Source organism: Canis lupus, chromosome 7, assembly GCF_011100685.1.
Source record: "Canis lupus familiaris isolate Mischka breed German Shepherd chromosome 7, alternate assembly UU_Cfam_GSD_1.0, whole genome shotgun sequence".
NCBI classification, from domain to species: domain Eukaryota; kingdom Metazoa; phylum Chordata; class Mammalia; order Carnivora; family Canidae; genus Canis; species Canis lupus.
Genome location: NC_049228.1, coordinates 22,688,044 through 22,713,409, shown reverse-complemented (window position 1 = coordinate 22,713,409; position 25,366 = coordinate 22,688,044). Strand labels below are relative to the sequence as shown.

Sequence of the window (25,366 nt, the reverse complement as noted above, 5' to 3'; positions counted from 1 at the left end):
TGGGACAGGTGTCTTATAAATATTGGTTGAGTGACCCAAAAAATTGCAGCACCATTTTCTACCTTTTTTTTTTTTTTTAAGATTTTATTTATTTATTTGAGAGGGAGAGAGCATGAGCAGAGAGGGAGAGAGGGAGAAGCAGACTCCCTGCTGACCAAGGATCCCAGACACAGGGCTTGATCCCAGGACCCTGGGATCATGACCTGAACCAAAGGCAGATGCTTAACTAACTGAGCCACCCAGATGCCTCACCATTTTCTACTTTGGGAGTAAATGTCTACTTTTTCATCAAACTGGATCATTTTGGCAGCTCTGTGTGACTGTGTGTAATCACATCCTTGTCATTTTCAGTTGCCCATCCCAGAGAGAAAATTCAGAGTACTTTTTTCTCCTTAAGCCAAACATCAAATGTTATGGTCTGTACCCTTGCGTGTGTCATGACAGTGGTCTAGTCAGTAAATCCAGGTTTTGAAACAGGTTATCCAGGCATGATTTTGAGGATGATAGCATCACAGAATGGTTGTAGACCTTAGAATCAAAAATGTGTCAAAAACCAAAACACTGAGTTTTCACTCATTATTTCTGTAATTCATCAGGTGCATAATTTTAAGCAATTTTACTGTTCTGTGCCTCCGTTTCCTCATCTGTAAAATAGACACAGTACCTATTTCGTAAGGTTGACATGAGCATCAGATTTGAAACACGGATAGAAATTAACTTTGTGCTTGAAGAACAGTCTTTCTCCATTATTTGTCATTCTTACTGCAGACGGGTTGCTTTTCCTCATCTCTGCCAGCTCTTCCCATCTGTGATCATACTGCCCTTCTTTGTAATCTGGGAGGACAGCTATACTGATCACAATTTGCATATTGTTAGAGGCACTATCACCTTAGTGGAGCTTTTAAGACTTGTGTCCTATTTCTGCATGAAAACAAAGTGAGGTAATTAGCTTCTTCTCATAATGTGGAGGAAGAATTGAGATAACTCACAAAACGAGCCTCATCCTTGCCTTGTAAGAGTAATTTGTTCCTGAGAAAACATCCAAAGGTCAGAATTTTAAAAGTTGAATACATAATTGATAACATTTGCTCCTGAACCCCCAAATCAATATTCTTTTTACCAGAAGAAAACTCAATGTTAATCCAGTAGTTAACATGAATTATCATAGAGTGGCCAAAGAAGCTGTCTTCTGTGCGTCTCTCAACAATTTCATAGATATAATGAAATAAAGGTGTATCGCTTACCAAAAAAGCTTACATGGGATGCTTTGCTTTTAGGAAATCAAAACTTTATTATAACAGAAAACAAAAGGAAGAAGTCAGTGGATGCAGTGGGAACAGTGATGAGGTTGTTCTTATGTTCCCAAGTCCTCAGAGATAAGATTATACACTAGCCATAGATGATTTCATGATGCCTGCTATTTTGTACCCAGCAGCTCCTGAGCAGTGGGAAATATAACCTTGTCCTCATAAATAAGAGGAAATGCTTTATAAACCAAAGCAGTTGTGTTAAATAAAACTCCTCATCGAGTCAAATCCTTATAACTTACATTGATTTATCTTGGGGGGGGGGGGGTCTTTCCATATTGTACTCAATCTCAAATTTTGGTGTCCTTAAGAATCACTTGGACAATTTGTAAGAGGGATGGACAGACCTGGGTTCTACCCTTCAGTTAGTCTGGCAGTGCCATGAAGCACACCAGGTAATTCCACTGTAATGCTTTGAGAGACACTGTTATTACAAAATAAAATACTGGCAACATAAATATTTTATGTACAAGCACGCCTATTTGAAGTCTGGCTCATTTGTTTAGTAAATGGTGATCTCCTTTTTTTCGTGCAAATCCCTATCTCCCATACTTCAAATACCTTCATATCTGGCATGACTACAGAGCAAATGGATTAGGTTGCATCATTTCCTCTAGTCTGCTTCCAATGACTTCATTCTTTGTAATAAAAATGATATCCTACAGTTGGATAACACTTCATTGTTTTCAAAGTTGTATATATAAAATATATATTTTTATATATTTATAATTTCATTTTAATCTTACCACAAACCAATAAACTAGGAAAGCAGGATTTTATTATCCTTCTTTTTACCAATAAAGTTGATTTTGGATGATCTGTCCAAGCTTGCACAGCTAACAGGAAGTAGAGAAAGAAGTGCAATCAACTTGTCTGATTCCAAGTCCAATGTGATCCCTCCTGAATTACCCTGTTTGCTATAGTCATTTCTTCCTCCCAAGTGTGTGTTTGGATTATCTTGCTCATCAAATAGAAAAGAAGTCACTACTCTCAACCATGAGAACCCCCTCTTTTCTACACTTCTCTTCTTTATTCCTTCTTTCTTTCCCTAACAAAAATAATTTAGAGATTTCCCTGTGATACTACTTGTCCTTAAAGAGATTATTTTTATTTTATTTTATTTTTAATTTTCTTGAAAGAGATTATTTTTAAAGAACAATCAGCTATACTTTTGAGATGCCCACAAAGTTTATTTGCCTTCCTCTGGGGACTCTACTGGTTTGTATCCTGCAAATAACACCTGACTTCTAGAATAATATACTTTCCATTAAAGGAAGAATTTCTGAGGACTTAGGTAACCTGGGGTTTTAATGAAAAACATCTCTTAATAGCAGCTGGCATAAAGAAGAATAAGGTCCCTCTTGGTTCACATACTTGCCCCTCGGTAACCTCTGTCTATTCATAATCAAGGGGGAGGATGATATTATCTATCTCGCAGAACTATTGTAAAAATCAAAAATAACACTTTTGAAATGTCTTACGTGGTTGTTGGCATATAGTTCTAAAGTGAGTAAAAATGAAATTTCAGTTCACTTAGTACAAATCTTACCTTGGGAAGTTTCCTTCCTCTCTGAACAGATATCACCAGGGAATGTACCATTCTCTAAGTTCTATACTTTGCTTATTTGTGTACACGCGTGTGTGTGTGCGCGCGCGCGCGTGTGTGTAGCCAGAAACATGTAGATCATATGTTTCTTTTTTCTGTCCCTTTTACAAATGGGGCTGGGAAGAGGATTGATGGCCATTCAGTGTTTCCTATTTGAACACTGACTAAAGAAGCAACTTCTGACAACTTCGATTGCAAGACTGAGAATAAGGATGAAAATGATTATTATTTTTAATGGCTCGGTGGCATGCTGATTGTGGGAAACAAGACATAAGGATTTGAAATGCTCAGATGGACTTTCTGGGCCTTTTGTTTTTGTAATGGTGTCTTCCTCCTTTACCTACTATACACAGGGCTCTAGAACTTTCTCTGGTGATGACATCAGCAGGGCAATATCTGGCAGAAAGAGAGGATGTCCCCAGAAAAAGCTTATTGGCAGTCAAAAAAGGTCTACCAGTCAAGGGAACTGAACAGTGGAATCTGGAAGTTTGGGATGCAGGAGATGCCAAATGCTCATCAGTACCATTGCTCACACCCAGAAACAATAGCTTTTGCTCCTCAGCCTCCCACACCTCTCTGGCAGTGCCTAGTCACCGGATGGTCTGGCTAGCCTGAGCTGAGGCTGTGGGAGGAGCTCCGCTCAGATTTTTGCTGGGAGCACTTTGTGCTTTTCTCATCCCTGGTTTTCCTCATATTTGATTTTTCTTTCTTTTTCTTCTTTTCTGTCATTCTACCCCTTAAACTGGAAGATTCTTGAGGGTAGGGTTAATGTCTTATTTTCATCCCCAAATCTCCTCAGCATATGGCTCAGTTCATCCCCTGCTCAGAACGGAGTTGCCCTGTGAAACCAGAGCCCATAGAAGAGAGTGGCTCTTGCCTCCACAGAGCTCTTTCTCAAGGCAAACCTTTTGATTTTTCCAAAAGCCCATGCAAGCTTGAATTTTTATGACTGTCCTTAACCACTGTGTTGAAAGGGTTTTTGATTATATCTTGAGATTTACCATTTAAAATAGGAAAATTAACATTTTGACTTATGTTGGAAAGAAGTGGTCCTTCAAGAATGTGATTTCATGGGGAGATGATTTTTTTCATACATAATGTGGCAATTGTTTGCATGTAAATGAGTTTTCTAAATTATACTTGAAAGTGTTCTGTTCTGAAGTACAAAAGCATCCATCATAGCATCCCATTTCCTCTGTTAGTTTGCTTCATAACTTCATTTTTCACAGACCGAACAATGCTTTTCTTTTCTTTTTTTAGTATATCACAATTAGGAATTAGTGAAGTCCAAACTAATGAGATTTTCCTGTGGCTACACATGTAAGATTTGTAAAGATTCTCAACACTGCAGGGAATCCCTCCCTCAGCTCCCCAGCTCTTCACCAGAATTGCTCAGTCAAAACAAATCTTGTAATTTCTGACTTTGTTTTCCCAAATTGGTCCCCAGAGGATTAATAATTCCTTAAACAAAAACAAAATGTTTTAAGAGGAAGAGAGAAAGCAGGAAGAGAAAAAGAAGACCGTGCCCTCCAGGAGCCATAGTGTCCGACTTGCTGGTCTCACCCTTCCATCTGTCTTCTCATCTCCTAATCCTAGCCCTCATCCCTCAGAGTGTCCTCTTGATGGGCACAGTTGTGTAACAGCTCCAATGACACTTGCCACATACACATCAGTGGGAGAACAAATCCTTCAGACATGAGTCATGAAAAAACCTTCTTTTTAATCAGTTTTAAGTATGGAAGTCTGCTTTTGGTTTGAATAAATCTCAAGGCATCAAGTCCAAGATAGTCTTGGAGGATGGGGGAAGAAGAACTGAAGAGCAAACTATAGGGTCCTGTGCTACTGTCCAAATAAATATGCAAAAACAATGCTGTATTTTACTTAGGGTTGCATACATATGTAGTAATAAGGGAATTGTCACAAACCAGGCAACAGCAGAACTTTGTGATCTGTTGTGATTAGCAGCCCATTCTGTCAAGTAACTATTCCTGATTAAAAAAACAATTGAGCAATTCTGTGTTAGACCTTAATGTTGGCTAACCATCAGTCTTGTGACCTTTAGTGAGACATTCAACCAAGCAATAGCCTTCAATTGCCTTATGACCTTCCCTTCATCGCCTCCCTCCCTTTTGCCTCTCTCTCCCAATCCCTCTCCCCCTTCCACCTTCCCTTTGTTCTTCCTTTCTTCCCTTTTACATTTAAAAAAATTTTAAATGACCCAATCAAAATGAAATCTTTAAACTGATTTTCTCATAAATGTTTTCCTTTTGGAAAGTTCAAAAACAAATCTTTATTCACAATCAATTCACCTGAGAAGTGGCTTGCTAATAGTATAATAGCAATAGCTGTAATCATATAAAAATGTATAGAAATAATAATTTAAAAATTCAGAATAGTTGTTACCAATAGGGAGGAAGGAAGAAGAGAGAAGTGGGAGGGGTACATATAGGGGACATTAATGGAATCTCTAGTGACTTAAATTCTGGAAGCAGATACATCAAATTGTTAAGATTTGATAAAGCTGGGCAGAGGATATAAGGTTGTTCTTTCAATGATTTCCTATAACTTTTCAAATGTAATATATATACTATCATAATTTGTCAAAAAATATTCCAGAAAATAAGAAAATTATAGTGAATTCTTACAAGATAAATTGAGGCAGATTAAAACTTTTAAGAGTGTATTTGAGCAAAAATCTATTTGAGGCAGGCAGCATCAAACCAGAAGTGGTTAGGAGCGCTCCACCAAGAGGAGGTCAGGAGGGACTCTAGTAGAGGAAAAAAAATGGAAAGAAAATAAGGACATTATTGACTAGCTCTAGCATAAAGCCTGCTTGATTCTTTGTGATTGATTGTCCATAGTTTTCAGTTTCATAACCTTGAACCATTTACAGGCTTAGATGTTGGGTTGCTTCCCTAGGCTACCATGGATCAGATTTACCTCAGTCTAATGGCCTCCCTGTTGAATTAATTTAAACTCTTCTCACCAGTAGCTAGCCCTTCTCATTGCTTTTCTTCCTGTTTCACTCCCCTCTTTAACCTCACCACCACAAATGTGTCCTGAAGTACATTTGAAATTCTCCTCCAGTTTTGACCAATAAGTAGTAGCTCAATTAATGACATACACGTATCTTTTCTTATGGGGTGAATGACATTCACAGGCCAGGAGATGGTGGAGAATCCTGGAACTCCAACATCATACTTAGTGTTTGACAAATGCTTATAAAACATCGTCTCTAAGTCACTAAGATAAGATATGAGTGGGAGACAGTCCCTATTCTCAAGGATTTCACAATCTAGGAAGGCAAATGACCCAGGTACCAGAAGCTGTTGCAATTTTATAGAGATTAAGGAAGGATGCCAGTTTGAATTCATCTCATGTCTGAATTACAGAACATTAAAGAACCATTGAGATGAGTATTCTCAATTCTACTATCATGAATGTATTCTACAGAGATAGCTGCATATGTGTGAAATGATTTATACATAGCATTGTTTATTAGAGCAAAAGACTGTAACCTAAATATCCATTAGTATGGGTCTGATTAAGTAAATGAGGGTTCATTCATACACACAATGAGATACTATGCAATCAATAGAATACAACATTCCAGATACCATAAAATGAACAGGACCACAAGAAACACTGTGAAGTGAAATAAAGACAAACAAACAACAGAACAAAGTACAAAGTAAAATTTTGGTGTCTTGTGTGATGAAATAATTTCGTACGTAGATGTATGCATATGCATAGAATATCTCTGCAATGATACAAAATACAGAAAATTAAATTGAGGAACTTGGGTGGTTGGGGGTCAAGAGTAGGAGGGAGATTGTGCACCCTTTATACCTTTTATAGTTTGTGAATCTATATTACAGGGTAATAAGTTATATAAAAGACAAAGATGGAAAACATCAGTTGGAGATAACAGGACAGAAGGGCAAAGAAACCAAGTCAAAAGTAAAGACAGACTCTTTTTCTTGGCAATATATCCTTAGAATTTCTAATGGATTAACAAACCCACGCTCCTGCATTTATAAAAGAGGTGAATGAGGTACAAGATTTAGAGAGCATAAAAGAAGCTGGGACAGTTCAGAATGTTCTGGACCGTTCTGGTCATGGACATCATGTGAGGATGCCAAGGCTAAGTGTCTCCTTATGCGGAAGAATTGACATTCTTCCAAATCCCTTCCCCCCCAGACTGTGACCTCTTTGAGGGCAGCAGCTAGATTTGTGGATCTTCAGATCCCTCTTGCTGACTGGGGAATCTGGCTCACAGTGAGTGAAGCCTGTACACATTTGAAAGTCTGACTGACAAGGATGGGGGGTGAGGATCCTTAGGGAAGGTGGTGCTGTAAGAAGGAATAAGATTGCTATGTATTTACATCTCAAGGGTACAGCTTCCTGTTTTATGCTAGTACCATTATCTGGTGACAGCAAGGAAGCCTAAAACGTTGATATTTTAAATAATAGAAGTGAGAGCAATGAGAACAACGCTAGCTAAGTAGAGTCCCAGTGATACTGGTTTTATTTATTTATTTATTTATTTATTTATAGATTTTATTTATTCATGAGAGACACACAGAGAGGCAGAGACACAGGCAGAGGAAGGAGCAGGCTCCATGCAGGGAGCCCGACATGGGACTGGATTCCAGGACCCCAGGACCATGCCCCAGGCCAAAGGCAGGCACTAAACCGCTGAGCCACCCAAGGATCCCAGATACTGGTTTTAAAACAAAAATCTAAAAAAATAAAAAAATAAATAAATAAAAAAAATAAATAAAACAAAAATCTTTCTAGGTAGCAGAGCCATTGTTTATATGCAAATAGTCTGCTTCAATGGCTGTTAGTGTGGAATACCTCAGTTTTTCCTTATGCTGAACACCCCTATTGTGTTTATCTTAGAAATTTGTATAATCCTAAAAAGATTTGACAATCTTTTTTTTTTTTTCCAGTGCAATGAAAACTTAAAAGCAAGTCACTTGCTATGTTATTACAATGTGGAATTTTGAATATCAGAATTTGTTAGGATATATGGTATTATATTCCCTTTAGGGAAGCTGTGAAAGAGGAGTTTTAGTTTATACTATTACAACTTCAGGAAAATCTTGCAGATTCCCATTCTAATAACTACCTATGAGGTATATATCCATATACCGACATATTAATATATGCAAATATCTATTAGATGGCTATTAATATATGCAAATATATGTATATATCCACACACCTACATATTAATATATGCAAATATATCCAGTCTGATGACTGCGCAGTCTTAACATTCTAGAATGTATAATTTCCAATTAATGGAAGTGCTATCTCGTGTAAAGCTCTTATCTCATAATGTATTATTTTTCTTCTGATTGCACTGTATTCCTCTCACACTGAATTAAAATGTGACAGTGAACGTCTACAAATGGCTGGGTTGATAACAGGCTACGGAGGGAATCTCCTTTTCTCTATGAAGCTTCCTATGGGACTCTCTTTTCCTGAAGTATAACTTTTGAAATTTTAAAATACAAAAATTAAAAGGAAAAAGCTCAGTGAAAATGGGTTGTAATTATTGTTCAACAAAGAGTAGATGACTATTTTTTTTTTAAGATTTTATTTACTTGAGAAAGAAAGAGCATGAGTAGGGGGGAGGGATAGTAGACTCCCTGCTGAGCAGGGAGCCCTATGAGGGACTCATCCAGGACTCCAGGATCATGACCTGAACTGAAGGCAAAACCCTTAACTGACTGAGCCACCCAGGCACCTGATGACTGTTTAAATGCACATCTGAAATGGCTGTTGGGACAGAGACCATCACCATATTTAATATGAGCATGTTTTGGCTCTCACCATTTTGATGCAGGTACCATTTTGAGCCCCATTGGTGTCATGTTAACCTTATTTGACCAATGCATAGACCTTTTATTTCTCAGGAGAAAGGGATAAATATACTAACAAGAGATACAGATTATGCAATTATCCTCCAGTCCTTGCTTAGCACTCACATCTTATCATCTAGGATTCTTGAGATCCATTTTTTTCTTCTTGTGAAGCTATATTTCTTACTCCTTAAAAATCCACAGTGCTTCCTGGTCAACCTGGATGACTTACAACTTTTTGTAATGTTATTGAAAATTTCAAAACAAATGGAAACAATATTATGCCTAGAACCAAATTAACTCATTACAACATTGAGGACAGTTTCCAAAATTACACCTACACCCCTGTGGAAATTTAGATACCTTGAGGAGGGCAGAGGAGGATGAAGAGCATGAGAGTTCCACTTTGATGCCAGCTGGCAGGATTAGCAGTTCTTCAGGAAAGACCAGCGGGCCTTGGCCCTCTTTATGGGGCACAGCCAGGGTCTCACTCCTCAGGCAGTGGGGTTGGGCTGGTAGGATGAGCTCAGGATTTGCCCCTTCTCTTACTGACCAGGGCTCTTTGTTTTCTGTTGTTTCATCTTCCCCTTCAGAGCATCGTGTGCACTGGGCGACGTCAATGGCACCCAGACCCTTTCCTGGTCCACTGCATTCAGTCGTGTGAGGTAAGCTGCCTCCCCTCCCCAGACCAGACCAGAGTACTCTGGTCTGCTTAACTCACAGGGACTTGAGTCTTCCTAACTCAAGATCTTGCCCCTATGCCCTTTGTTTAATCTCTTAAATTTAGTTTTCCAATCCCCAGATTACAGATACTAGGATTTCTTTTTCTTTTCTTCTCCTCCACCCCCCTCCCCTTCCTTCTTTTTTTTTAGCAAAATCTCCAGGGTCTCATTTTAAATGAGCTAATAAAAATAAGTTAAAAGCAAATCAGAATTTTTTATGGTTTTGGGATTTTTGTCACTGGACATGAGCTTAGTTAGATCGGGGCTTTGTGGACCAATGGCCTACAGACAGGCCTATTTGGCCAGCACTGTGTCTGAAAACAATTTTGGTTTGGTTGCCAATATTTAAAAATTGGGCTTTCACATAAAATTCGTCTATGTATATATAACATTACATGCACATGTACACACATAACTCCAAATAAAAATCAATATAAAACACTTTGTGCAGATTTGCCTCTTGAAAAACAAGACTATCTGGCAACCATGGCAACAATGAGCTGGATCTGAGTAACAGCTACAAGCCCAGAAGGGCAGCTGCTCTCTGGGTCAACAAGATGCTCTCCTCTCCCTGTGGCTTCTTACCCTAATGAGCATCCCTCATTGATATCAAATGCCTAGGTCATGCAGACATCGATGTTTTCAACCTCTGAAATAGACCTATAATCCACTGTTGATGAACTCAAACCAGACCTTGACTTCCTCAGGGAATCTTATGTACTTCTTCACACAGGGGATTCCCTTCTCCTAGGGGATTTAGCACGCTGTGAATTCCTTAGCTAGATTAACAGGAGTTACTGTGAAGAATAGTCAAGAATGAGGCAGAGGCTTACTGAGGGAGAGTGACCCAGGAATCCTGCCATGGAGGAAGGGGACGCGTCTCACACTCCCCCTCCCCCCCGCACATACATGCATGCACGCACACAATTTAAGCCCTCTCACCCTGGGGATAGCCACTCAGTCACAATAGGTTTTGCCATCCAAATCTCTTGCTGCAAGTCATTAAGCCACTTAGCAGTGACACTTGGGTAATTCTGGCTGTTCCTTGTGTGCTAGTGAGAGTTGTTGCTCTGCCACTGATTTCCAACACCCTCCCCCCAACACACACCCAACGCACATGCCTGTCAGTCCCTCAGTTCTTCTGTATCCCTGTTTCTCTTTATCTGATTCTGGGAAACTGGGATCTACATGAGGCCAAAGAGGGGGAAAGGGTGGGGTTTGAGACAAAGAGAAAACTGGGTGTGGGAAATGACACCAATAAAATAGCGTTCCGAGAGTCCATCAGGAAAAATGCTAGCATGGAGTATGCTTTGTTACAGCGTGGGCCAACAAAACAGCTCATCTTCTGCCATCATTAGAAAAACAGATGGCAGCGGGGTGGGGAGGAGGGGCAGTGACTCATCCACTGGGCAGGGGGTAAAAAGAGGGAAGAGGAGGCCAGGGAAGGAGGGAGATAAACAGACAGAAGACTCAGAACTGGGAATGGATCAAAGGGATCCTGAGAGTTCCCTTCTGCTGCTTCTATGCGTGATGGTAAGAGGGAGGGTTGGGTGACAGGGCTTGGAGCTGGCTTCCGTGTTTCCCAGAAGTTTACAACACAGAGCTTTCACCACGTGTCCTCCCCTCCTCAGCGCACCCCCAGCACATCCTCTGGATCCCTTAACCAGAGCTTCCTAGGTTTGTTGATGTGATAAGGAACAAAGCTCCACTGCCTCCTCTGACTCCCCTGCCCAACTGCTGCCATGCACAGCTGAGCCTGGACCACCTGATGGCTGTTGGTACTCCCACTCCAGTGGTTCCCAAAAGTGTGGCCCCTGGACCAGCACAATAGGCATCTCCTGGGAACTTGTTAGAAATACACATTCTCAGGCCCCATCCTAGACCTATTAAATCAGAGACTCTAGGTGCAAGGCCCAGCAATCTGTGTTTTTAACAAGGCCTTCAGGTGTTTCTGAAGACCACTGAAATTTGAAATTTGAGAGTCACTGCTCTGGCCACCCTGGGAGCAGACAAGAAGGTTCCCACCATGTGGAACCCCAACTTGAAGCTTTCTTTGCCCAGGAGTAATTCTAGCCAATATTAGTTCCATTCCAATTATTCTGCAGTATTTCCTGAGACTCTGGGGAGGACAAGGTTTGAAAGGCCAGGATGTTGCTTCTGATCTCTCAGCAGAGGCTAGGAGGAGGTAAACAACAATCACAACAACAACAACAGAACATGTAAGGGGTGGAAGCAAGAAGCAAGGAAAAAGGAGCAGCCATACCCACCAGAAAGGAAAGGAATCAGACAGGGGAGGGGAGGGAGAAGCAACTCTGAAGACATAAGTAGTAAGAAATGCTGAGAGGGGTGAGCCTGAGAAAGAAAGGAAAGAGAGGCTGGAACTGGCTACTTGGCAGACACCTAATTCTTTACTGGAAAAAGTCGGCTAAATATATTAGGGGCAACTGAAGAGCGTCAAAGGCATAAGGAGGAAAAACAGACCTAGAGGCAAGATAAACCAAAGAGGGCTCCATGGATGAGAGGAAGTTTTAAAAGTGCTGCACAGAAATCTGAGCTCAACTTAGACATTTGTTCCCCAGTATCTAAAAGGAGTTTTCTTTTTTTGCTTTCCAGTACTGAATATAACTCTAAGATGTCCCCGTGAGACATCCAGCCTTGTAAAAGTGAAGTACCTCATTCTTCATGTCTCTCAGTGAGCTCAAGACAGTGAATCCATCACCTCACTATCCTCCATCCATGTCCCGCTTCCTGTCACTTTCACTCCTTTGTGTCATACCCCCTTTGCCACAGAGCTTTCACCTTCAATTCTCCATCATTCTCTGCCTCTTGCATTCTTTAAGAGACAGCTCTAAGGTTTTCTCTACAGCATCTTGTGTAGATAATGCCATCTTCTCATCTTCAGCTATGTTCCCATCGTTTGCAAGAATATATGCATGCCACATATCTGCAATCCAAACTTGTTCATACATTAAATTCTATCTTTCTAGTTGTTTCTCAAAACTTAAACTGACACTCATGTTTTTCTTGACCTGACCCTCCTCATATTCTCTACTTCTTTTGTAAGTTGCAGATGGGCAGGGAATGATAGCTTGGTTGGTGGAAAGGTTTTAGAGTCCTGCAGATGTAAATTCAAATCCTAGTCCAACTGCTGGTGTGAACCTTCTAGTATCTTAATCTGTACTGGGAAGTGGGGACAACACAGCTATTTTAAGGAGTGTATCAAGGATTAAATATGATAATGTACAAGACGTGTTTAAGCACCATGCCACGTCTGGCCCATAGTTGACGGGAATAAAGTAGTGGTGTTCATGGTGTACCATAGCCACTTTGTAAATGCTGAGTGAGGAAAGCAGAAGGCAGGAGGCAGAGCTGCTGTTATAGTGTCAAGGTGAGCAGGTGCAAACTCTAAGGATTGGAAAAGGAAGAGAACAAGAGAAGAAAGGTGAAACAGGCCATTCCCATGGAAGTCCCCTGAGATCCATAATTCACAGATCTCTTGAACACAGCTGCCATGTCCAGTCAGTCATGAGGCCAGTCAGACACCAGACCATTACATGAGTAGCTCTCCCCATTCCTACTCTCAAGTCCCTTCCTGAGGCCTCAACACTTCCCACCTAGGACTGCTGCATTGGTTTCCTAATTATACTTCCTACTCCCAGACCTGTGCTCATTAAAATTATAGACGAGTATACAATTAGTCTAGGATAACAATGCAGAGGACAAACACCTATTCTGCCAAATGCTTGCCCAATAAAGTATACTCTTTTCCCAGCATGGCAAGAGAAAGAGAGGCAAGGGAGCGTCTTTGTTTTGTGGGGCGATAATTGAAGTGAGTGTTCACTCCATCTATGAACACCATGATATTGTCAGATCACATGTGTTACGCTCTCTGGCTTTTTTCCCTCTGTGCCTTCCTTTTCTCCTTTCCTTCTCTTTTCATTAAGTCATATTTATTAATTCTGCCAAAGTCCACAGCCCTAGTTTTCACCTAAATTAAGAACACCTTGGGGATCCCTGGGTGGCGCAGCAGTTTAGCGCCTGCCTTTGGCCCAGGGCGCGATCCTGGAGACCTGGGATCGAATCCCACGTTGGGCTCCCGGTGCATGGAGGCCTGCTTCGCCCTCTGCCTATGTCTCTGCCTCTCTCTCTCTCTGTGTGACTATCATAAATAAATAAAAATTAAAAAAAAAAAAAAGAACACCTTGTTCTCCGGGGAATGCAGCTGGGAATAAAGACCACACTTATGGCCTCCTTTCGGATAGAAAAGATTAATTTCCTTCCCGCCGGATGATTAAAATGGAGTGCCCATTGACCTAGGGTTTGGCTCTACTTTTTCTGTGAACATATATTTCTTGCAAGTTTATTGTGTCCTTCTCAGCAACATCCGTTTTGGATTATAGTTTCTGAAATTCTCTCTTCTCCCCTTTGCTGTTCTGTGTAGAGTTGTGCCCTTCCTTTTTCAAAAGTGGGAGCTGTGAAGGAGGACAGAGGCAGAATGATGTTAGAATAATTAGGATCAAATGCTGACTCCTCACTTGTTCACCATGTGGGGATAGGGCCTTACTGAAACAGTTATATATATATATTAATAATCAAAAAATAGTCAACTTACACCCAGTTTATATCTTCATGAGTGCTTATAGTATAGGTAGCCATGGTTAATTGATGTTCTTCCGGTTTCCAGTAAAACCTAGAAAACCTTTTAAGATTTTGTGGGAATTTCAAGTAAGTTTCTATGGGGATTAGCTGCCATTTCTCCTATAAATTCGTATACATACCCATACAAATACCTATCACCTCACCTACTGTCCTTCCAACAGGCTGCAAGCTTCCAAGTGTCAGATGTGTGTTTCATTTGTTTCTGTATCCCTCTGAAAAACATAGCCTAATTCTTCAGTGACACCTGTTTCTATTCCCCTAAAGGCAGGGACAGAGAATTGAAGGTAAAACTTTGAGAGTCTTAAATTGAAAAAAGATTGGGTCAGTCTTCTGAGAAGCAGTACAGTGGAAATAAATGCAGTGAAGGAATAGGAGAAGTAAAGAGTAAAACCTCCGTCATGCACAGAATCAGAAGGTCTAGCAACAGATACAATGAGGGCCATGTGGAAAAGCAGAGGAAAAGCTGTCTGGGGCATAGCCACGGGCTTGAACCCCACTTCCAACCTTTATCACATGATTCCTTGGGCAAGTCAGTTAACTTCTCTGAAGTTAAGTTCGGTCAGCTTTTAATTGGGTGGATATGATTTATCTTTTAAACATGTTGGTGTTCGTTCAGATAACCAGTTTCAGAAAACTATGGACACACCCATGGGGATATGGTTTGGAGCCTTCGGAGAAGTCACACTCCAGTAAAGTGTGGGTCAGGCTAATTTTTCAGGAATAGCTGCAAACCTCCCTTATATCTGGAGATTTTTTATCTTAATCAAAAGATTAAGATTTTGATTAGATTGTGATCTTCATTATACCCATGGGTCCTTCCCTGAAAGGGCCACTGTTCAGATGTGTGGCCTTCTTGGTTAGCCTTGATTTCTTAGTCACTGGATGAGTTGCATTTTGGAAATCTGTTGGCACTGTCCTTTCTTGGCATCTGTTCAAAACCAGTCCAGCTTTTGGTTTTACAGCTTCCATCCTGGTACTAGCTGGCAAGAGAAAACTCAGACTACGATAGGATAGATAATGAGAGTCAGAACACGATAAAGAACATGCAAGCACCTCTTGTATGAATGCTCATTACACATTAGTTAAGCATGTGATAAACATTAATTGAATTTCATTTATCGGCAATACTGAGTGGCTTCTGTTTCAAAACAAAAGTTGTGTTTCTCACCACTATTTATCCTCATCTGACAGTGAGAAGCAATACACATTTCTGTGTGTATCCTCCAAGGGGTTAAGAGGCCAGGCCCGATCTGGAGGGAGATTTGATAAAGGATTGCTCAGGATGACTCTCATGCCTTATCTAATCCATTCTGATGTTCTTGAAGGAATGAGGAGCCCTCAGAAGACCAGAGGGAAGCTGTGCAGTATATACCACATTAGAGGCACATGGGGTGGAACAATAATGTCTACATTCTTACTAGTTTGGTTTTTCTACTAGAAACAGTTCTAGGACAGTTTTCTTTAGTCCAAGTCCTGTACTTATAAGGAACATGCCCTCTCTTGCCATAGCCATGTTCTGTGACAGAATGATTGGTCAGAGAGACAAAGGAGAAGTCACTTCTTAAACTTAGCAGATGTGCCATTCTAGTCCAAATGAGAGAACCCCCATTTAAGATGACAGCTAAGGGGTTTGACCATGCGGTGTAGATTGTTACTGTATATTGTGCAAAACGGGGTGGTCCATCCAGGAGAACACTCAAGACTGGTTCTGGCCACATCCCAATCTTTACTCCTTTCACAGGGCAAAGGAGTTGGCAGATCGTTGTTATAAAAAGTGTGCTTAAGAAGTGCCTGGGGTTCTTTTTATTTTTAAAGATTTTATTAATTTGAGAGAGAGAGAGAGTATGAACAGGGGGGAGAGAGAGAATCTCAAGCAGACTCCAAGTGAGCACAGAGCCAATGTGGGACTTGATCTCACTACCCCTAGACCATGACCTGAGCTGAAATCAAGAGTCAAACGCTAAACCAACTGAGCCACCAGGCATCCTTGGGGTTCTTATTTTTAAAATACAGGTTCGTAGGTTCTTCCCCATTCTCACATATCAAGTCTGGTATGAGGTCCAAGAATATGTGTTAGGGTGCTTCCAATGCACATGGTCCTCAATTGCAGCTTGAGAAATCCCGGGCAAGGATCAATTAATACACTCATAGATAGTGGTGCACAGCAGCACCTTGCATGTTGGGAGAAAAGAATCCACCTTCTAATAATAGTTCTTGAAAAAATGAAGATATCACCTGAAATTGAATACAATTCATAAAGGTCAAGGACAGAGGTAGAAATATCTGGCAGAGAGTGGTAATAATAAAATTTTTAGAAGCCAGAAAACAGTGGATTGTTTTAAAATTATAGTGAAAAATTTTTTAATTACATTTCATCATGGGTAAACAGCAGCATGACTCTTCTTAAAACAACAAACTACATGGTAATGAATGGATATGGGACCAACGGAAAACCTGAGTGTTTCATTGTGTTTCATTCTTCTCAACACTTGTCTGATCCTATTTTCTCTTTAGATCTAGCTTCTGTAGCTATTAGAAAATACAGAACATGTTGAAATTAATAAAAGTAATATCAAAGCTTAATGATAATTCCTTTGGGGTCAAAAATCAAAAGTATCTGTGATTTTTAAGCCAAAGAAGGATGAAGATTATTATAGTAAGTATTTCATGCTGTAAATATTTTACCTATGGAAGAGTTAGCAGTCACCATCCCCTACTAAGAACAGAACAGAAAATAATGGGCTTAAAAATGAATCAACTATTTAAATCTGTGAAATATCCTGGCAATGTTAGACTGTCTACAAAGTTTTAAAGAGGTGTATTTAAAAGGCATATTAGCCTTTGGAGCATTTTAAGGGGATAAGTATTGTCCTCTCTCTGCCATGGTTAAACATTTTCTGCCTCAAACACAGAAACTGTTTTGATATTCTCTTTCCCTGTAGATCTAACATGCCATGGATTTAAATGTAAATATATTTGTGTTTTCTTAAAGCAACTGGTAGAGATATTTTTACAAATCCTTGCCATAGGAATACTCCCTTAATAGGAATGTTGTATAGGAGGGAATCGGGGGGTGGAAAAACCAGGTGAGGAGGAGTTGGGGACAAATTTAGCTTCAGAAGAGTGGCTGCATTTACTTAAATGTAGGTGGGCAGTTGTATTTTTTTACACTTTTAGTAGTTGATACCAACAATGCTCCCATCACTAATGTGTTCCATCTGTTGCACCATTCCTTGGATTCTTTCTTCTGTGTTGTCTTGGACCTGTCTCTGCCTCCTTTTTATTATTTATATTCCAGATGGTAGCCCTGTTAGCTGTGCCTCTTGATCACTCATGGGCACTGCCTTGGTTTACTGCTGTAAGTCTGTGGCATACAGAGGCTGGTATATAATTCATGAGGTGGAAATGATGGCACAAAAATCAAATTTTTATTGTACTGTTTTTTCTTGCCCAGAGTTTGCGCCAAGAGAGAGGTGCTAGAACCAGACCAAAAAGTCCTTTTCTGAGGGACGTGCCTTCTTCTGGAGCACAGACTGTATACAGATCTGCATGAGATGATCTAAGGTCAGGGAAGGGAGCAGGCTAGCAGGGTGTGCATGCACGTGTGTACGTGTGTGTTTAACTAAAAGTATTATAGTTCTTCATATCTGACCATGTGAAGCTCCACTCCAGGGCGGCAAAACCAATCAACACAATCATAAATTTGAGGGACTTTTATTCTTAAAGGTGAAATGCAATGTGTGAGCGTCTGGGAGACTCCAGTACAAAATTCCCACATTCCCTGCGGCAGCTAAACTGGCTGGTCCCCCTCCGGGAAAGCAGTAAGGAACATTTTCTCCCAAGTGAAATATTTGAAGACCGAAGTGAGTCAGACAGTGTTGTATTTCACCCCCAGGGCTGTCTGAGACTCAAGTGAGAGTAGTGGTACTTGGACCAGCACCTGAAGAATTCCAGAAGCCCCCAGAAAGCGGAGGGCCCTGACCGCACAGCAGCAGCACCTGGCCACCTGTTAGAAATGTGGATTCTCAGGTCCCACTCTGGGCTTCTGAGTCAGAAGCACCAGATGCAGGGGACAAGGGTCGCACCTAGTGGTGTAGGTCCTCCAGGGTGGTTCCAATGCATTCCTGGGTTTGAGACCTCCTGGTCTCCAGAGCTGGAAGGAAAAAGCTCTGTAATGACCTTTGTAGGTGACATGATTAACTCTATAGTGATAGTTGTCAGGAACTTGAAGAATGCATCAATATGAAGATCCCATGTCTGACTCCAGATCTCTCCTTTCTCTCCCCTCAGCTTCATAGTGAAACCTGTCCAGCCATTCTTTTCTCTAGTCTTTTCTTATTTCTACCCTTAAGATTTATCTCTACAATTATGCTTGAAAAACCCTTCCATTCCCAGATAGTCACAGATTACTTTTAAAGCCCAAGGCTTGAACTTCAAAATGTGACTGGGTGGGATTGCGACTGGCTCTTCACAAAACAAAAACAAAAACAAAAACAAAAACAAAAACCTCTCACCTGAGTATGTCTTTGTAAGTTCCTTAGCAAAAAGAGAAAAATGAATCCTTTTTATGATATCTGTATTCGGAAAACCAAATGTTCTATTCCAACTTTATCACTTGTGCGCTGTGTAATTGTGAAGTGGTTTAACTTCTTGTTCCCTTTCTATTTATATTTTGTCATTTAAATAATAGCCAGCAATTAAACTTCTCTTTGCCATATTTTAGCTGTTTACAGATCAGATATAATAACCATTCCTTCCCTGCTGATTCTCAGAGGACAGATCATATGGGCTTACTTTTCTTTTACATTCTTGCCAAGTTCTTTAGGATCTATGGGTGAAAAGGGGCCATAAAAATGCTAATTACAGTAGGAATAATAACATCCCAGATGCCAATAACGGGAACAGCTACTCTACTTCTGGTAGGGGTAGTGTAGGTTCTTACAAATCTAAATCTAAATCTAAATATGTGTTAGCCGTGTTAGAAATCCAGAGAAAAATGGAAAATTAGTTTAAGTTGGAGCTGTCTTCCAGGCTCACTGACTGCCAAATTCCAATCCCCTCGAGATTTGTTTGTGAATTTCGCTGCCAGTTTTGTGCAATCTCTGCACCAAGCTGAAAATCCGGGCATGTCTTTCGGCTTGTCCAGAGTCCCATTGGGTTCAGGGCTCTACTTTAGATCCTCCAGCTGGAATCTCTGAAAATCAAACTCCAAATGTTAATTAGGACTAGGTTTTCATTTTGAAAGCTAAAACCATTGTGTTTTTTCCCCCTAACTTTTTAAAAAAGTGAAACACTGAAAGCACGACCATGCAAATTGTAAAACCTCATCTAGATTAACAACATTCATGAGAATTTATGCCTCTCTTAAACTCCCGTGGAGCCACGCTGTGCATCCTTGTGGGCCTTCTAACTGGCTGCATTTGGCTTTCTTTGTCTTCTCAGCTTCCTGGGTGGGCCACTTTCTCACTCTGCTAATTCTCTTTATGACATGGTTTGTCCCTTTTTCTCCTCCCACCGCACCCTTTTTCTGATTACTCTGTGCTTTCCTTATTTTTCTGTTCTTTTTCTTTATAATTTCTAGCCTTGGCTTGAAGACAATTTAAATATTACCCACCTACAAAGTCAGCATCACAGAACTGCTACCTACTTTTCTTCAACCTGCCTGACCTTCCAGGTGCTTCCCTATGATTATACTGAGGTTAGAATTAGCAGCGAGCAAATACAATCAGGTTCTAACTCAACCCCTTTTCTCTTTTCACAGGGACATTACTCCCTACAGCATCTAACTTCTAAAATGTGTTTTAAATACATTTAAGCACAACTCAGGTACATTCACCAAGACTGTTCACAAATCTCAAATAGAGCATTGGTTACTATACTATTTACACCATATTTGGCACAATGCCTTTATTAAATAGTCATAGTGGCAAGCTCTTTCAGAAAGTTCACATAGTTTGAGTCATTGCTCGTTCATTCTACTAAAGTTGATATTTCTTTAAGTGGAATGATTAAGTTGATCATTTCTTTACTAAAATGAGTGAGTGGTAGCAAGGTACACTATTAAAACTTTTACCTTATTTTTTAGTCTCTGAGGTACAGATTATAAATATTGTGTGTATGGGTGTATGTTTGTGTGTCTGTTCTTCTGACCAACCCAGCAGTGAGTGATGACAAGGAAGAGGGTGACGCTCCCAAGTAGATTGTGATTATCTGCAAATTGCAGCAAACAAGAAGTATAGAAGAAAGGCTACATGTTTCAACCCCAGACTAATCGATTTAAATCTCAGCCCCACCCTTACTGGTTATATTTTTGTATAATGTTTTTTAAACTGATTTTTAATTCTATAAAAGTAATACATGTACCTAGTTTAGAAAACCAGTTGGCACCTGTAGGTTTACTTGGAAGATGAGCTGCCCCTCTGCTATCTAACCTCAGGCTCTCTGGGCTGAGGAGATATGTTCACATCTTCTTTGCTTCTACTGTCACTACTTTTATATCTTCTGGAAATTACATCTATAAATATCTGCATCTATACACACAGATCTATTTAATTATTCTTCTGCTAATCTTGATTTTTTTTTCATTTAGAAATTATTTACTGACTTCCTGTAGAAGATGGGGTGTGAGCTCTCTGATACCATCACTGATTCACTCATTCACATATACATACACATACACCTGTACCGCTGTGTATAGAAGCACCTGACAGAGTCCCTGAGTTTTCTGGGGTGCTGTGGCATTTCAGATACTTAGGTTTCCATTTTCTCGAATTTTCTGCCAGTTGTTACTCATTCATCCTTTCTACCATCCATGTTGAATTCTTTGTTGGCTGTCTTTGTCTCGCATATTTTCTTTTCTCTTTTGATTGCATACCTTTTTTTTTATTACTTTATAGTCATTTTAGTGGGGTTCGTAGAGGGAACAGGTATAAAAATAAATTCAGTTCCTATGTTTTACCAGTATTGAGCCTGGGACATAGTACCTGCTCAGTGAGCAGTCTACTGTTATTAACACTTCCATCAACAGAGCATACTCCTGTGTGGAAGAAAAAAGAGGCACTGGACAGAGACCACATACCTTATTTTGGTATTTTTTTCCCTTCCATTGTCATTTCTAACTTCTTATTTCAGCCTAAAGCCAAGCAAAAATCTCTTCATGTAGCGAGCTCCTGAAAGTGTAAATTTTAGATAGAGAAGCACTTTTTCCTGGAAAAGATAGTAGGAGACTCTAGAAATGTGAAGGGAAACATGACAAGGCTCCTGTCTCCCACAAATTCTCCCCTCAGTCTGATTTGGGAGAGAGGAGTGCTCAAAGTGCTGTGGGAACAGTGAAAAGAAAGTGATTATGTTTGTTTACAGAGCAGTCAAGAAGTAGGTGTGGGACATCAAATTTGGAAAAAGTTTTATAGCAAAATGGCACTCATGTGGAGCCTTGAAGAACATAATTCCACTAGTTAGAGATAAAGGAAAGCCCAATGGGCAGAGAGGATAGTAAGAGCATAAGGTGCAGGGGTTTGAAAATGCATAGGATGTCTGGAGAACCACCAGAGGACAGAGCATGTGGAGACTACAGGAGAGGTTAGAGAGGCCTGGACTAGATTAGAAAGAGCCTTCAATCCTGCCATACCTGGGATATAAGCTTGATTCTAGAGGCATTGAGGAGCCTCACTTTTTTTTTTTTTTTTTTTTTTACTGGAAATAACAAGATCAAGTTGATACACTGTGGGAGATGAAGCCCATGGAGAAGAGAGAGTGATCAGTATAATGGTTAGGATATATTTTTTAAGATTTTATTTATTTATTCATGAGAGACACAGAGAGAGAGGCAGAGATACAGGCAGAGGGAGAAGCAGGCTCCATGCAGGGAGCCAGACACAGGACTCAATCCTGGGGACCCAGGATCACGCCCTGGGCTGAAGGTGGCGCTAAACCACTTAGCCACCCTGTCTGCCTTAATGGTTAGGATATTATGTTTATATTTTAAGAGAAGAGGTGAAAGCCCAGACTTGACCCCTGCCAGTAAAGAGGGAAAGAAGTAACCATTGAGTTTTCTTTTAGGATATCAAATTGATCCTAGAATCATATCCCATGGGGATGATGGGGTTCTGAATCTAACTCACTGGTGCTCCGATGGATAGTGGGTGCCATTAACCTCTGTAAAGAAAAAGAAGTAGGCTTATAGGAGGAGATAATGGGCTAGGCTTTAGACTGGGTGAATTTAGTGAAATTGCAAATAGAAGTTCAGGAACAAAATCTCACTTGGTGACTTAGGTTGAGAAATGAGGACAGATGATGAGAAATAAGGATGATGATTGAAGGTAGCTAGTAGATGAGGTCATCCAAGGCATGTGAATGGGGAGAAGAGAGGAAAAGACCTGGCAGGAGGCAAGTGATATAAGAGAATAACAGAGGAAGTAAAGCTAGTCAAGGAGATAGAGAGAGAATAGTTGAAAGTAGAAGGAAATGAAGGAGAGAGTGGTCTCAGGAAAACCACAAAAGAAGACACTTCTGGGGAGAGAGATGTGAATAGCACTAACTGCTATAGACTAGACAAACAAGTTGAGTACTGGCAAGAGATAACTACATTTATGATTTAAGCACTTACACAGAGGTAACAGTGGAGTGAGGGAGAGGGTGATAGGTTGAGAAATAGATAAGAAGGTTGATGCGGCAAATAAAAAATATTGTTTCCAAAAGTTGACCAGTAGAAGTGGGACGAGCAGTCATTTAAGTGGAAAACAATGTCCACAGAAAGACTTTTGATGTGAATGAGACCTGACTATATTTATTGGCCTGTGAGTAATAATCTGGTTGAGATTCTGGAGATCCAAGGTAAAGAGAGGCTAGAAGGGATTACAAATACTGTTGGCTCTGAGTCAGGTGACAAGGAAGTAGCAATGACTAAAGACAAAGTTTGTAGGGTGACAGATGGAATTTAAGAATCCAGGGATTTCATATATAACAGCTTCTCATTTCTCTGTGCAGACTTTCCCGTTAGTTGATGGCAACTTCATGCTTCTAGTTGCTCATGACAAAAATCTTTGATGTCATCTTAATTCCTCTCTTTCTTTCCCCCTCCACATCCAATTCATGATGGAATCCTAATAGCTCACTCTTTAAAACATATTCACAATCCAGCCACTTTTCACTGTCCCAGCTGCTGCTACCCTGGCTTGAGCTATCGTTATCTATACCTGTGTTGGTACAACAGCCTCCTGGCTGGTCACACTGCCACCCCATGGCTTATTCCCAGCTCAGCAGCCAAAGGGTATTGGTAAAATGTAGATTAAAGCTAAGCACTCCTCTGCTAAAGCCCTCCAACCATCCTCCTTTCACTCAAAGTAAAACCCAGAGTCCTTACACTGGCTTATACAACCCACCAAATATTCTCTCTCTGATCATTTGATTGAAAATTAGAATGATCCTTACTCCCTCATTCTCTGCCCATTGCCTAACACATTGTACTCCTGCTTCCCTGATATCGCCCTATTTTTTAAAATAAGACTATTACTTTTTAATTCACTAAATAATTATTTCCTATATTTTATATCTATTTTCCTCACTGGGATTCAAGCTTCACAGGGCAGGACTTTTATTTATTTTATTCACTGTTGATATCTCAGGTCCTTAATAAAGTGGTACAGTGACTGGCACATGGCAAATGCTCAATAAATATCTTTTGTGTGGGTGAAATGAGGTAGGGAGTTAAGGGCAGCTACAGGTTTGGGAGAGAACTGGTGGTGGGATAACAGCCTTAAGCAACTTGATTACTTCGAGGAAAAGGAGTATTTTACCAACTTGTGAAGAATGAGAAGATTGCCAAGAGACCCTGAGTTTAGTCCTTTAGAAGTCTTCTCTACTGAATGCTTTTTGGTGTTAAGTCTCCGGTTAGTATGGCCGTGTCCTGGGACTTGGAGATGGATGAAGTTTGGATTCCCAGGGTCCTTTCAGCTCTCTGAAGGCTGTTTGTGCACCCTGGGGAGAAGAAACTTGGTTCCACATCACCTTTCTTCTCTTTGGTCATGTGACTTCAGCCAAAGTCATTTGACTCCTATGGGAAAATACTATGTTCCTTGGTTGACTTACAAAGTTCTTCTGGCTCTCAAATAAGATGACGTTTGTGGGAGCATGGGTAGACACTAAAATGCCACCACAGGGTTATCAGTAGTATTCTCAGCCCCATGTGAGAAGTTTTCTGAAGTAAGGCTGGTCTGAATCATCTGCACCAGAGGTCCTGCCCGAGGGAGTTGAATGTCTGCTAGCAGGTGTGCACATAACGCAGCCGCAAAGAACTGGTATGGAGAAACAGAGCCTCTGCTTCCCTCCTTTTGATTCAGTCTGATTCCTTTCAGGAACAAGGCCTACAATTTTAAACTAGATTTTGCGTCTCTTTGGATGTACCTTTCCAAGTGTAGGCACCCAATGTGGGTCTCAGAACCTTGTGTGAGGGGCTGACAACAGCTGAGATCTAAGGCTTGCAGCGCCCTCCAGCCCAACAGCTGGGGGCGTTTCCTTCAGAAGCTCCCCGTTTAGAGTGTGCCTACAGTCCATAGAGGATACAAAACCTCCACCTGATTTTTCTTCTGTTCCATTGAACAGAGTAATGAGAATAAGAGAGAAAAATGAGTCTCTGAATGCTTAACCAAAATGAAAAAAAAAAAAAGGGCAAAACAAAACCATATACCTATTTTGAAAACAGACTTATTACCTCTTCCTTGTCTCGGCACCCCTAGCCCAGTGGTCCTAAGTCAGCCCATCTCCCCCCATAAATTCTCCATAGCCTCTTCAGCCTTATACATTGTTTTCCTTCCTATTTAAGATCAGTAATGAGAACTTGGCAGGAGAAAAATTCAAATGGGTCAGGAGGCCCTTGTGGCTTTTCTCGGGCTTGTTTTCCACAGCCCATTCTAGCCTGCAACATACTTTGCAAGAATAAGTTGGCTGCAGATCTAACCCACGGTAAGAGGCCACCACTGAGGGCAGCATTTCAGACTCAGTGAGACTGGAGCCACAAGCAGGCTTCCTGAAGCACAGAGCCTGGGTGTTTCCTTACACACGCACATGCACACACACGTGCACACATAGCAGCACACACCGGGGATCCTCATCGAGAACAGATGTTGCTGCCCACTGTGCCAGCCACGTGTCAGGCATGGCATTTTTGTCTTTTAGGCTCCTGGCAATTGTGTTTTTCCTTTC

The 25,366-nt window shown here is 40.7% G+C and overlaps 1 protein-coding gene across 1 annotated transcript in view; it reads left to right on the top strand.

Annotated features, from left to right (window-relative positions):
* Window positions 1-25,366, top strand: part of PAPPA2 (pappalysin 2) — a 267,023-nt gene that overhangs the window by 219,021 nt on the left and 22,636 nt on the right. The window contains 1 exon segment of the mRNA XM_038542421.1: window positions 9,380-9,451. Within this exon segment, the coding sequence (XP_038398349.1) occupies window positions 9,380-9,451 (72 nt within the window).